Below are 15606 nucleotides of genomic sequence, written 5' to 3' on the forward strand. Positions count from 1 at the left end.
TCTCCCAAACTACTTTTTGTTGAAGACAACAATCTCCCCCACTTCAATAATTTTTCAACTACAGCTACCTGATTTCGCCAAAGCACCAAACACCAGTGTGTTTTGGGATGTGCTCATAACTTAGCTCTGTCCTAACTGCCTTTCCAAAAATCTTTTACAGTACTCTTTCTTAATGGTATCAAGAGGATATCATTTCTCTTCCACATCAAGGCTTTTTTATTGCTTATATCTTCCATGTCTGTAATGTAATCCTTAGTTTCCCTCAAGGTTTATCTCAGTCATGGGATTCTGCATAAAGCTTTCCCAGCTGTCAGCAGTTTTCCTCCTACCTCAATTTCTTCACTTGGAATGTATTTTTTATCTGTGTTGCCTACTCCAAATAGAGTATGAGGGCTCAAGGACAAGAACTGTTTCATTTTTGTCTTTATTATCTTTACCATCTAGCACTCTTTAGGATACATCAATAATTTAATAAACGTTTACAAAATGATGTGTCTTCTGTTTTGTTGGTAAGAAAATTGGCAATTATTATTTTTCTACACTTATAACCTCTTCCATCAGATAACCTGAATATCAATTCCCCATAACTCAAACATATTGTCTATGACTATTCTTTCTTCCTATTTGGTAAAGAGATCAAGTGTTTGTCTTCTCTTTATGATAAATTTTTTTACATCAGTTTATTGAAATAATTTGTATTGTTGTCCAAATGTTTACCCATTTCTTATTTTCTGTCAACATCTCATTTAAATAGGTTAGTTTGAAGTTGTTTTAACATCCTTTTCTCATTTAAATACTTCAATGAGCTTTACATTAATTTTATTCTTTTTGGTATCAACTGATACACTCCTAATTTAATAGTCATTTTTTACTAATAAAAATCCATTTCATTTTTTGGTATTTGGTGCTTTCCATATCCAGGGCCTCCAAATTCTTTACTTGAAAATACTAACAATACATTGGAATAAGTTTTTCAATTCTATAATAAATCATTGGCGCCTCAAACTATATCTTCCTGAACTTTATATACTTTTTTTAGCCTATGTGCTAATTTTTTTTTTACCTTTGCAACAAATTACTATCAAAGTATAAGCTGATTTCATTTTGAGACTGAATTCTGAAGCATTTTTTTCCTTTTGATCTATGACAACAGATTTTGATATATAATTGGAAATTGTTTTCATGGTGGCATTTTTAAAAAATGCTTATGACAAGCAGTGCAATATGACATCACAAGGCATCCCATGATGTATTTATTCTTGTCTTTAATGCATAAAACAAATTCCACCATCTCACTAATTTGCCTCTTCCAAAAAAAACTTTCAGTCATTCTTTTGCTTAGCTGTAACCTATAGCATCAATGTCTATATTGAGATGATTTAATAAACAAGGGCTTCACATTTAGAGTGCCAGAAATGAAATATTTCGACACTAACTATAAATTCAGTGATTCTTTGCAAACCTGGTCCCTTTCTTTGACACCCTGACATGTTACTTAGAAGTAAAAAAGCACAGAACTACAGTTTGACGATTTTTGAATTGTCATGCTCAAAGAATTTATCACCAACTGAGCAGCCTACAGGTGACTATGCTCACCATACTTAGCCAGGTTGGCTCTGTCTAGCTTGGTAGTCTGGCAGACCGGCTTCACGAGCACAACACTCTGAGATCTTTGGAATGCTTCTGTGTCTGACTATGTAATTGCCTGTCTTCAAACTTCAGAAAAAAGAGAAGCAGCAAGGAAGGCCCTCAATCTGTGGTGATTCTACACTTCCTGGAGGGAAAACAGAGTTCTTTCTACACTGGAACTATGGAAGGAGATAATATTTTTAAGAACCATCTGTATAAAGGTAAGAGTAAAAGTCCTGAGCATTGGGGAGTGGGGGAAGAGAAAAGGGATAAAAGAAAGAAGAAAAAGGGGGAATGAAAGGGAAAGAAAAGAGGGCAAAGACTAAAATAATGGAAGAATACCCATATCGAGGTAAAAGAAAGGGAAAACAATGAAAGAAGTAACAAATATAAAAGAATTAAATTTAATTTCAGAAAAAAAGAAAGGTAATTCTGTGACACAAAAATATAGTATGGATAAAGATAAACATTTTATGATGAGGTGACGACAATTCAATTAAGTTAGGGAAAAAAAGTAGATTTGGGAAAAAATTACTTTCATTATCTATTAATGTTGCTCATAAATAAAAGTACTTCAAATCTGTAGATGCAAGTCAGGGAAATATAAAACAACTTTTTTTTAGAATTCTATCATTGCATAAGAAGGAGTGGGAAAGAGAGGGAAGGAGGGAGGGAAGAAGGATGATCATATCCAAAAAGAAAAGATCTTGCTGAAGAAACAGCGAAAAGGGATGACCAATGCACTTGGAAAAAAAACCTCAGAGCTCATGATTTAAACCACAGATATCAATCTTGCTGCCTGACACAGATTAAAATATGATTGAGAAATGTTTAACAGAATAAATAATAAGACAAGTCAAAATATTATGAACCCTGTTGCTTTAAGTCTGGAAGATGAAAGGGTTCAGAAGGAAAGATGAGATCAGTTTTAGATATGATGACTTTGAGAAGTCTCTAGGACAATGAGTTTGAAATGTCTAATTCGACTGCAAAACAGCTACTTAATAGCATCCCATTTCATCTCCCATCAGCTCTTTCCCTATTCAAATCTATCTTCCACTCAAGATGCCAAAGAAATTTACCCAATGTGCAAATCTGATCATGTAATCACACAACTCAATAAACTGTCATCTCTAACTTTTCACAATCTGGTAGTTCCTTCTTGCCTTTCCAGATATTTTATACATACATTGCTGCCCAAACTGTAATTTGGGCCACACTGACTTCATGTACAATCTTCATTCTTCCATTTCCATTCCTTTACACTGGTTAACTCACATGCTTGAAATATGTTCTAAGTATCCCTCCACTTTGAATCTAATTTCTTTAATGCCTCAGGTCTTGTCTCACCTTCTATAAAAAGCTTTCTTCCCAGCTTTCCATTCTCATTGCTAATGTTTCCTTTCCCAAATCACAGTGTATTGGTTTTATTGTTATGTACTGTCTCCAGCAATAGAATGTAACCTTCTAGAATTTCTCTCACATTTGTCTTTATCTTCAGTGCTTAGTAAAACATCTGGCACTAAATAGCTACTTAATAATGAATGCTAGCTGATCAACCCAAACAATACTATTCTCCTAACTAGATCTGAAATTATTCCCTTTCTCCAATCCTTTCAAGAATTCATAAATCCAAATAAATAAAATTTCTGAAATGGAACTAGGAATAGACAAGTGAGAAGAAAACTGGGGACAGAGGAACATCTAAGGAAAAGATATTGTCATAATCGGGAAGGTGGGGATCGGCTACTTTAAAAGCTGCAGAAAAATCAAGTGGGATAAAGATAAGAAAATAGGCCATTAGATTTGAGTCAGAATTAATCTGATGAAGGTATAACTTTCTCTTCCAAATACGTTGTTGTCTAGCATCTTCATCGCTGTTCCGTCTGACCTCTAATCCCCTCTTGCTTTTAAAATTTCTTCCTCTTGCTTTCTCAATTCATCATTTTATACAAAAATGACATTGTCAGATATCATGGTGATAACTATTATATGTGAATTAATAATTCACACATATTTACTCTCTTGGAATAACTAATGTTACTTCATGCCCCTCCAATTGCATTCCCTCCTTATATTCAATGCTAGGAAATAAAGAGAGTTAAGACAATTAATCTAAGTGTCTTTAATAGATCAATCATAGAGTGAAATTGTTCTTATTTAACCCAGGTTTTAGAATAAAAGACAGAGAGAGCATTATAATATAAAAGAAATGATTCTGATTAAATTAAAAAGATTTTGCACAAGCAAAACCGATGCAACCAAGATTAAAAGGAAAAAGAAAATTGGGAAACAATTTTTTTTTATAGCAATTGTCTATGGTAAAGGCTTCATTTTTAAAATGTACAGAGAATTGTACATAAGAATACAAGTCATTATCCAAATGATAAATGATCAAAGGACTTGAAAAGGCAGTTTTCAGATGAAGAAATCAAAGCTATCTACAGTCATATGAAAACATGTTCTAAATCACTATTAATTAGAAAAAAGCAAATTCAAAATAACTCTGTGGTACCATCTTATACCTTTCAGATTGACTACTATGACAGAAAAGAGAAATGATAAATAATGGAGAAGATGTGGGAAAACTGAACACTAATGCAGTCTTGGTGAGTTGTGAGATGATCCAACCATTCTGGAGAGCAAAGCCTGAAGGACAACTAAACTATAAATATCCCAATACTGTTGTGCCATAGTTCTCTTATTATCCTGACTCAGTTTTCCTAAATTGTCCCCGAATTGTTCTGCTCAATCCTGCAAAATCACCACTTCCCTCTTAATCATCAAAATATTTGATAAGGATAAAAAAATCTTATATTTTAGAACATCAGAATGCCTCTCCCCATCCCAAGCTATCAGACATCGTCTTATCGAGATGCTGCCCCCATTATATCATCCCCAGCTTCCTCCATCCTGTCAGAGTCCCGTTCCTTCTCTCAGCACCCTGACTCTGCCCTTGCCTCAGTCTACCCCGTGTCTGAGTCATGTGTATATATATCTCATTGAGAACTCACACTGTTTGATGGACTCTTGGAGATGACAGTCTCATTCAGCCCTGGGACCAAACCATGGATTCATTTGGTTCCAGTAAATCTCTCCCTTTCAAATAAAATAGTAAATACTCTAATCTCTATCTTGCTTCAGTTTCTCCGGCATTACAATACGACTACTGGATCTATATCCCAAAGAGATGATAAAAAGAGAAATAATAAGCAGGTGGATTTCAGAAAAACCTGGAAAGACTTAAATGAATTGATGCTGGATAAAGTGAGCAGACACTATACACAGTAACAATACCACTCTGTGATCGTCAAGGATACGCTTAGCTCTCTCAGTAATACAATGACCTAAGACAATTCCAAGAGATGATGGAAAATTTAGGATGAAAAGAATTAAAGAATCTAAATGCAGATTGAAACATACTATTTTTTACTTTTTTGTCCTTTTCTTTCTTGTAAAAGAAGAATCAGAACAAAAGGAAAAATCTAAATCTTTTGCGACTCTAAGCAAGTCTGACTCTTCTTTCACATTATTAATGTACAAAAATGTACAAACATGTTTAACATGACTGTACATGTACAGCAGATTGCTGGTTTCTTGGGAAGGATGAAGGTGGAGGGAAAAAAAGGAAAATATGAATGCTGAAAACTATCTTCACATGAAATTGAAAAAAAAAATAACATATTAAGTGAAGGAGAAAAAGCAACAATGAAGTGACAACTCCAGAAAAATCTGAAAAGCCTTACAAGAACTGATGCAAAATGAAGTAGAAAAGAACCAGGAAAACAAGTCATAGTAGTAGTAACTGTGAATAACATACCACTTCTCATTAGTATAGAGAGATCTAAGACAATTCCAAAGGACTTAAAATGGGAAAAGCTATCCACACAGAAAAAAAATAACTGATGAAATCTGAATGCAAATCAAAGCATACTAATTTCACTTATCTTCTTCATGCTTTTTCCTTTTTCTTTTGTTTCTTCTTTCACAGTATGAGTAATATGGAAATGTTTTACATGTACACATATATAACTTTTTTAAAATCTTACCCTTTTAGGTAAGAAGAGGGATCAGAGAGAGGGGGAAAAAATTTTGAAATGCAAAGATTTGTTTTTAAATGAATTTAAACATTTTCTTAACAGGTTGGAAAAATAAAATAATATTTAGGAAATAATGGGTAAAAACTTTAAAATATATAGCCCAGTCAAAGTAGAATTTTATTAATTAGTTCACTGACTTTAAAGTTTTCTGGCAGAAATGTAGAGCATACAAACTTATAGTCTGAGAACTTAAAAGGTTGGAAGTGCTCCTTTTATAAAACTGATGTTTTAGCAAGAGGTTTAAAAATTTCTGTTATTTTACTAAACTGAGAGAAAATTTGGCAGCATATTGGTTAGAGGAACAAACTTCAAATCAGGATTTCAAGTTCTGCTTGTGACTATGGTTCAAGTTACTTAAGCTTTTAGTGATTGCAGTTAATTTTCTAAGACTACAAGATAAAGACAAGCTCCCAATATGAAGAGGTTTCCCCAGTGGTTTTCAACACTAAGGAAATCACAAGGTCAGACCAATGAATTTTTTACTAACCATTTTCTAATACTTATAAAAGTTAACTTTAAGAACTAACATATGCAGGAAAAAATACATCCCAATGAAAATGTGGCTGCTGCTAGTGTATTCTACACGTTTTAAAAGCAAATGATTTTTTTTTCACTCTAGTAGTACAAAGTAGACCTTGGAGGTAGGGAGTGGTATTTTTTTTTAGTGCTGTCTATTAGGAAGACCTAGAGTTCAAGTTTTGCCTGTGGTCTTGGGCAGGTCACCAGTCTCTTTTCTTGGAACTAACTCACTGCATATGTCTAGAACTTTTAGTTGAAGAACAAATGCTGATCTACATTAGGAGGAGTTTCTTCACTTCAATCTCTACTACAAATGAAATCACAATTTTCTTGAAAAAAAATTCTCCATATTCAGCACCTGGGACTAAGGTTATAGGCTACAAAGGAAAAACTACTATAAAACAATATATTTTTTAAAAGGCAATTTTAATAAATACTTTTAATGCCAGAAAATGCCACTGCAAGTGAAATAGGTATATATTTTGTGATGTTAGCCAATAACCAAGCATTTATTAAGAGCTTACTCTCTACCAAATGTTGGGATACAAAGAAAGGTAAGACATATAGTCCTTGCCCTTGAAGAAACCACACTCTAAAATTAAGTAAAGTGTGTTATAAAGAAAGCTCAAAGCTTCCAATTGACAATATCAAATAGGGTGTTAAATATTCAAATGCAAAAAGTTGTAATTCCATAATTTAAAAAAAATTAAAATGGGAAGGGAAATTTTCATCAATAAATTATCTTACTGTCAAAACAGTATCTCTTCATACTTGTTATCTCTCAATTATACTTAACATATAGTGATTAGTGCTAGATCTGGAATCAGGGAGACCTGGATTCAACTCCAATCTCTGAGACTTACTTGTTTTTGTGACTCTAAGCAAGTCTCTTAAACAAGTCTGTTTCCTCATGTACAAAATTAGAGGAGTTAAAACTGATGGCCTCTAAAGCACAGTCAAGCTCTATATTTTTATATATGAAGCATTGTGATGGGCCCTATGATACAAAGATTTTAAACACCAGAAGTCCCCATCACAGAAGACATTTGAAATCTTGACAAAAGGAACATCTGTAATCAATCCCATAGTTTTCTCATAGTTTTTATTTTTAAAAATTCTTCCTTTCTTTAAATCACCTCAATACAATTTTATTTTTAAAAGAAGCAAAACAATTACTATGTGAGGTCTTTTCTATAATTCTTGAGGACATTTTGCTATTTACAAGCTAAATCCTAAATGAACAGCCTCATGATACTAATTTAATCAGACTTTTCAAAGGACACTAAAATCATGTAGGAATAAATGGAAGAGTTCATTTTTAATGTCTGAAATTGAGATATTTCATTGTTTTTATCCACAAGAACTATCTCAAATAAATAATAGTAATAGAAAAGACTTTTCCATATATTCACTTCTATAGTAAAGAAGATATTATACTTAATTCTAATGTGATGCCAGGAAAAAAAAGGGACATAAAAAGGAAAAAGCAAAACATCCAACGTACAATATGAAAAAAAAAAAAAAAGATTGAAATATACTATTATCATAGTAGCAAAGTTGTCAGGATTGGGATACTTTAAGTGCTGTGAAACAGATATTTAACTAGAGCAACATAGCTATTCTCCAAGAATAACCAAAATTTGTCCCCAAGAATGCAGCAAAATCTTATTAAGCCTTCAGAGATTCGAGATTTCTAATGTTTTGTTTGCCAATTAGTAACTGCGTGAAGAAAACATATTTTGTCCTTAAAAATGGGCATAAGAAAAAGAGTATAAAAATAGTATAAGAAGCCAATAAAGAAGACACATAGATAATATATCTTGGAAAAAAAGACTTGAAAACAATGAATTAAAGAGCTTCATATTTTCAAAAGTTATTTTACATATTAATTTTTCTCCTTAGATTTATTGAATATTCTTAGAAAAGAAAGCCTCATCAGAAAAGTCTCTATTTTAAAATACTTGAAAAAATGTTTCCAAAATCCAATTAATTTGTGAAATAAAGTAATAAACAATCATACATAATTCCATAAAGACAAAAGCAATGATACAAATGAATACAAACCAGTAACATATGCAATGATCGGAGGTCTTTACTAGCATGAAAATGTTTCAGCAGAACATCTTTCACATTCTTATCTTCTGAGAGACCCTAAAGTAAAATAAAAATGGAAGCTGATATCATCTACAGCTGAAGATTTGAAACATAACTGAGTCATGCCAAGATGTATGGCTGACAATAATAACGAACAGTAATTTCTTAGTAAATAAAAACTGGTGGGTTTTTTTTTTTTTTTTAGGTAACTAAATGCAAAAATTAAAATGAAAGAAAACTTCAATGTCTACTTTTTCACGAATGTGTCAAAGAAATGAACTAAACACGGATAACTCCTCCTTTTATAAATAAAACAAAAATTAATATTTTGTGATTCAAAAATGCCAAATGCCAGCCCCTAACTTCATTGCCTCAGAGAATTTGGAAATGATGATTTCTCATTATGAACCATCAGAAGGAATAAAAAATTTCTTTGAATGATAACTAAACTTACAATTTGGATCATAGAATCAGCATGTTTGCTCCTTAAAAATCTTTTTTTCCCAAAATTTACTGTTTTGTTGTATACAATGTCAAATGTATTAACATTTAAGTTATATAAGACTTATAAGGTTGACTACATGATAGACTTCCCGTTTGGAAAAGTATCTTTTTTAACCATTTGATTATGACTTGAATAGAAAATACACTTAAATTTTTTTTGATGTGTATTTATTATTTTAACTGGATGGTTAATAAGATGAGTTAACACCTTTTGGTTTGGCTATGAGATCTTTTTTTCTAATATAAAGCACTTTGTACAATGCTAGGAACATATGGGATGCAATTTGCACTGCTAAAGAGAGTATGCACATTGATAAGATGATGATGATGGCTAACATTTATATAGTGATTACTATGTGCCTGGCACTGCATTAAACACTTTACCAGTAATTATCTCATCTGATTCATAAAACAACCTTTGAAGGTAGGTGTTTTTATTATTTCCATTTTGTAGTTGATAAAACTTGAGGCAAACAGAAGTTAAGCGTCTTTGCCTAAGTCTGAGGCCAAATTTCAATTCAGACATTTTTGAACCTAGGTCCAGTGCTCTATGGACTGTGTCATCTAAATTCACTGAAGCATTTATGAGAAATAATGTAGCATGATACTTAATGTTAAGACTAAAAGCCAATTTTGCTATTGGTTCCCTTCCTCTCCCAAAAAATAGTTTAAAAATCAATGATGCTTAATTAAATAAACATGATTATTTTAATGCTTCTTTCCAAACAATGACTTATGAACAATGAAGTTCCAAAACCTTGTCATCTTTGTCAGCTGACTAGAAAATGCTAACATCACAAAAGTTTTAAGGAAAGAAAGTTGTGTCACCCAAGAATTAGTGGTAAAAGTAAAATGGTTTTTAAAAGAAGACAACTGGAATAGGAATGGTTGTGAGGCAGTGTTTATTTAGGGAAGAGAAATGAATGAAAAGTAAGTAACATGACAAAATGGAATGATTCAGTAACTTTTAGTTTATGTAAAGCTGACCCTGGCAGTTGGCTCCTTGCCAGTATTTTCAGTTATTTATTTGAAAAACAACATTAATAGTCCTAAAATTTGGAATTCTCTATAGTTTTTCAGAACTGGGTTAATAATATGATAATAAACTAGAATCGAAAGAACTTTTAATTATTTTCAATCAATCTTGGTCCTCCTTTACATACAGTTCCATTGTCAACTGAATTTACAATCCATTTACCTTTTTTTAAAGCTTAATTTTCAAAACATTTACATAGACAATTTTCAATATTCACCTGTGCAAAACCTTGTGTTCCAATTTTTCCCCTCCTTTCTTCCCCCCACTCCCTCCCTGCAACATGTTAAAACATGTTGCAGTCCCCTATCACTTGCTATTCTCTGCAACTCATTACTATTTCCTGTAATCATTTCATCTGAAATAATTAGAAAAAAGAAAATGTATTCAAATTAGCAAAATCTAGGACTTAACTTTATTAGCGTAATAAAGGACTTGGAGATCAACCAGTCTATATTACTACTCATAGTGCAGATAAGAAAAATGAGGTTCTGAGAAAACAATTGACTTGCCTAAAAGGAAGGTATCAAAGGTAAGACTGAAGGAAAGGTCTTAGGAATATAGTAGCAAATTACTATGGAACTACTTTAAGAGTGCAGATAAACCCTATTCTTTCAATCCCTGGTAAAGACATCTGGTGGCAAGAATTTGGCCTCATTTACTTAATAGCACTGTGATTTTGGGTAAGTCATTAATCTCCATATGCCTGAGTTTCTTCAGCTCTAAAATGTAAAGAGTAATAGCACATAACTCACAGGATTGTTGTGAGAAAGAATTGAGATCAATTTGCAAAGAACGCCAAGCATAGTGACCAGGCATATAATAGGCACTAAATAAAATGTTTATTCCCTTCCCTTATATTTTTAATTTATCTCAAATGTTATTTGATATTTACTTCTTGCTTATAAAATGAAAAAGCCCAAAGCATATGGTAGAGTTCACTAGTGCATGTTGATGTTATTTACAAATGTATATAATCTGAATTAAGTTTATAGCACAAATATTCCTGTATTCATAGAGAAATGAATTATAATCATTGATCTATGAAACTGATATGAGTTATGTATCTATATTTCCACCATCCAATCTATGTATACAAATATATTTTTCCTTAAGATGCTACTAAAAAAAAAAAAAATACCAAGACAATTAAGTTCACTAGCTATTGAATATCTAACACAATAACAAAATGGCACTTTAAAGAGAAATATGCAATTTGATATTTCAACTCCCTTTGTAAACGATGTTTTTTTCCATTTTATATCACAGTAATTTTAGAAGTACGGTGCAAGTTTTAATTGCTTTCTAAAATGCATAAAATAAATCTCCATATTACTGCCTTTGTTTAAAATTACCTGAACTGTTTCATTCCATTTCTCAGTAAAGTGCTTGTCTGGAAATTCTTCAGGTAGTGTTAATTGTTCTTTAAATATTTTAAGATATTGTGAGAAACTAAAGGAATTCATTAAATGTATCTGCCGGTGAGAAAATCGTGACTTCACTCTTTTTTCCAGGAGTTCAAGAATATCCTTAAAAAAGTAACAGTAACATTCATGTCATAAAGTGTTATATAAATGTCACATTGAAAGAAATATTTAAATTGTTAAGATACAATTTGCAAAATTCATTGAACAATAGAAATACATGTCAAGACAAGAGAACAATAAAAATCAATGTCATTTAAAATTTTAATGCAACTTTGTCAAAAAATTACTCTCTGAGGTTCTAAGTGATTTTCATTGTCACAGCCTCTCACTTTGGATATATTTACAGCTTTATTCACAGTTTTACCACTCTAACACTTCAGTGACTGTTGAATATACATCCAAAATTTCAATATGGATAAGGCATTCTTACCCAGCTACTTTTCAATCAGAAAAGTTTAATAAAATTAAACAAATGCTTATCTTCTGTTCACGCATATCTCAGTAAGACTCAAGACTTTCATGGATGGCAGATCCCCTGCCATCTTGGGATAGAGCTCCTATACAAACTTAAAAACAACCTTATTATATATAGTCAACAGATATATAAAAGAAAGAGGTTTCCCACAAGAGGAGAGATACTAATGATCTGCTATGTTCAGTCTTCATGGAACTGTATAGGAAAGTGGTCCTTATATTCAATATTTATCCTTTGGCAAATTCTCAACTACCTCCTCACTTTTTTCCTCTTCTTGTAATTTCCCCTATGCTCTACTCTATCAATAACCACACTACCATTTGTCTCCTTGTTCTATTTTGCCATCTAGAATACTTATTTCATTAAAAACAAAAAATCATCTTCTTCTCTAAACTATTTTCACTTTTCTACACTAACAGAATCCTGCCCAAAGCAAAAGGTAACACTTTTCTCTACTAAACTGATAATTCTTTCTTTCATGCCATCTCAAACACTGAACCAGGAAGAACATAAATAATCCTCAAACCTGAATCCCATTTCCAGATTATTCCTCTGTCACTACTGCTCAGCAATCTCTGGTTTCCAAGTTCAGCAACTTCCTAAAATTCTATGAGTATTATCTTCACTCTACTTCAGTCATAAATACAGATTGTTCTTTCTCTGTCTATAACATTTAAATGATATATCACTCTTCCTAAAGCTATTCTTCATTATGACCTCTATTTCCTATACTTTTTTCAGTTCTCCTAATCTATTATCCTCTGATTGTCCTTCTCTCTTTATTCTTGAAACTCATTAACTAGCTCAGCTGGAGCTTTGGGATATTCTTGAATCTCCTGACTCTGTCTTATAGCCAGTTCCACCTTTCTAAAGACCCAAATCATCTGTCTTCTTGGTTGCTATTTATGGGATAGTTAGGTGGCACAATTTAGCACTCTGGGCCTGCTCAGGAGACAACAGCATTATCTCTTAGTGTTGAAGTAAGGTTCAGGTGATATAATAATTATACTTGGCAGAGATTATATAAATATTAGGGATGATGATGATCATGATCATGATCATGATATACTAAAGACACCTGGAAAAAGTCATACAATTATGCAGTTAAATTTGTTATCTAAACTCAAATAGACTTTCAATGATACCCAAAATTCCTTTAATTCTTCCTTCATTGACATTATCACAATCTATACAAGTAGCTATTCCAAATTACCTTTTTTCTCAGGTTGTCTCATATGTAAAATAGAAATAATAATTACACCTGTCTTACAAGGTTGTTCTGAGGATCAAGATAAGGTTATATATTTTTAAATTTTGTAAAAGTTAAAAAGCACTACTACTAGTACTCCTCCTCCTCCTCCTCCTCTTCTTCCTCATTATTATTATTTTTTTCATTGTATCAGATGTTCCAATCTCTATCTTTGGGGAAATATACAGTATTCGATTATCATTCTTGTTTATGATTGATATACATCCATGAAATCAGTGAAAAAGTAACAGCTGTTGAGCTGAAAATTGCTCACTGGGAGCACTATATCAATGAAAATCCTTCCTTTTTCAAATGAACATTATAAGTGCTTATCTATATATTGGTCGATGCATAAAAAGTACCCATTATTTTGATAAACAACTCTCTGTACTGTCTATACCATACCATGCTTTCACATTTGACTGTCACATGGGATATTTTGATTCTGTATTTTTTTTTTCAAGTTTAATTATCTTATATGTAGCCTTGACATTAGGAGGAAATGGTACTCAAAGTATGAAAGGATGAGATTATATCAATGTTATTAAGTTAGGCTATTTATGTTAAGTTTTAAAAGAACTGACCTACCAATCTACATGTAAGACCAATAACAGCAACAGGAGTCTGTGCTGACTGAGAGATATCAAAAAGGTTATAGAGGAGTGTTTGGTTTTTATGATGTGCAAAGAGATCAAATTCATCCAGAATGAAGATCACAGGACAACTGGTAGTGCGGTCACCTAAGATTAAACCAGAGTTTAAAATGGAAAGATAAGTACATAAAACTTCTTTACATTTTCAAACTATTCATTAAAGGAATTTATAAACACATTATAAATGTCAATGAAAAACCATTAAAAAATGTTCCTGCAATGAACCATAATAAACATACTATCAAAACTGGTGTCAAATATTTTGTTAAATAGTATCTTATTTAAAATTTAGAAGACAGATGTAGTTTTATTAATAGCTGTGTAGAAATCCATATTTTTGATTTTTAAATATTGAAGTTATCTCTCAACTCAAAAAGAGGTGTGGGAGGCACTATGAGTATGGATTATTGCATGTATTTTCAAACATTATTAATATGTATGATTTTTCCAAACTGCCTTTTTCTTTTTTAGTTTTGTTATAAGAGATGGTTCACCAGGTAGGAGGAGAATATATTTGATAATAGATGTAATATAAAAATAAAAGCTATCAAAAGAAACACACACACACACACACACACACACACACACACACACACACACAGATGTCTGTGAGAAAATTCAGTCTCAATTTATCTTCCAAGCTGCATCTTATTGTTGCCTGTAATTACCTTTTTTTAAAGCTTCCAGAAGAAAAGAAAGATTTTCAGCAAAGGTTCCCTATAAGTGTAAAAAAAAAAAAAAATTAAGATGAGAAGTCAAAAGAAAAGGTAAGAGAGGGAGAGAATATATCCCCTTAGACTTAATATATTTTGTCCTTTTTAATATGTCTGAAGAGACAGTCTGAAGTAATTGGTTAACACCAATAGAATATAATGAACCTTAACTTTTAAAATTCAACCAATATCACAAAAAGACATATAGAACATCATCATTCTGCATACATTAACTGGCTTGATTAAAAACAATTATACAAAGACATGATTGATTAGGTTTTTTAAAAGAAGTTAATTCAAAGCATTTTAATGTTAACATCTCATCTGAAAAGAAGTGCTATAAGCAGTAATGAACTGAACCAGTTATACCCAGCGAAAGAACTCTGGGAGATGACTATGAACCACTACATAGAATTCCCAATCCCTCTATTTTTGTCCGCCTGAATTTTTTATTTCCTTCACAGGCTAATTGTACACTATTTCAAAGTCCGATTCTTTTTGTACAGTAAAATAACTGTTTAGACATGTATGCATATATTGTATTTAACTTATACTTCAACATATTTAACATGTATCGGTCAACCTGCCATGTTGGGGGAAAGGAGGGGAAAAGTTGGAACAAAAGGTTTTGCAATTGTCAATGCTGAAAAATTACCTATGCATATATCTTTTAAATAAAAAGCTATTTTAAAAAACGTGTTATGAAATGTGAAAGTTCTAGAAGCTCCCCTCTTCCTCCTTGTAAATAGTAATATGTGACATTTTGGAGAATTTTGTAATTTTTCCTAAGCAAATCACCTACTAAAGAAACTGGTTAGATGTCTCTCTAAGTGTTTTACAAACTTTAAACACTGTTCTTTACTGCATCAATATTGTTCCAAAATTTTGGCTCATTCTATACTTTGTGTAGACTTGTCAATATATTTCATGCTCATTAAAGCCAAACTATTTTGCTGGAGGATTGGCCGTGGCTTTCAAATAAGTTATAAGATGACGAACTTTCTTCAAATATTAATCCTCAAATAGTATTTCCTCCTTAAAATATGGAATGAAGAAGTTGTAAAGGAAATCAAGTATCTATTTGTATTTGGCTTATACCCAAAATATTTTTGTATGCCATTTCAGTATCATAGATAGGAATGAAAAGATGAGCAGATGTGTTATCCAGATGCTGCAGTTTGTGGGTGGAGGCCTTGTTAATATATTCTTT

General features: G+C 32.0%; 1 protein-coding gene across 4 annotated transcripts in view; it reads right to left on the bottom strand.

Moving 5' to 3' along the window:
• ORC4 (origin recognition complex subunit 4) overlaps positions 1-15606 on the bottom strand; it is a 78704-nt gene that overhangs the window by 5750 nt on the left and 57348 nt on the right. For all 4 annotated transcript variants that reach the window (XM_051985832.1, XM_051985831.1, XM_051985833.1 and 1 more), the window contains 4 exons: positions 14352-14400; positions 13619-13770; positions 11235-11408; positions 8313-8399 (listed from right to left, as the gene is read on the bottom strand). In XM_051985832.1, coding sequence (XP_051841792.1) covers positions 8313-8399; positions 11235-11408; positions 13619-13770; positions 14352-14400 — 462 coding nt within the window. The remainder of the gene's footprint in view (positions 1-8312; positions 8400-11234; positions 11409-13618; positions 13771-14351; positions 14401-15606) is intronic.

The sequence above is a fragment of the Antechinus flavipes genome, chromosome 3 (assembly GCF_016432865.1).
Source record: "Antechinus flavipes isolate AdamAnt ecotype Samford, QLD, Australia chromosome 3, AdamAnt_v2, whole genome shotgun sequence".
NCBI classification, from domain to species: Eukaryota; Metazoa; Chordata; class Mammalia; order Dasyuromorphia; family Dasyuridae; genus Antechinus; species Antechinus flavipes.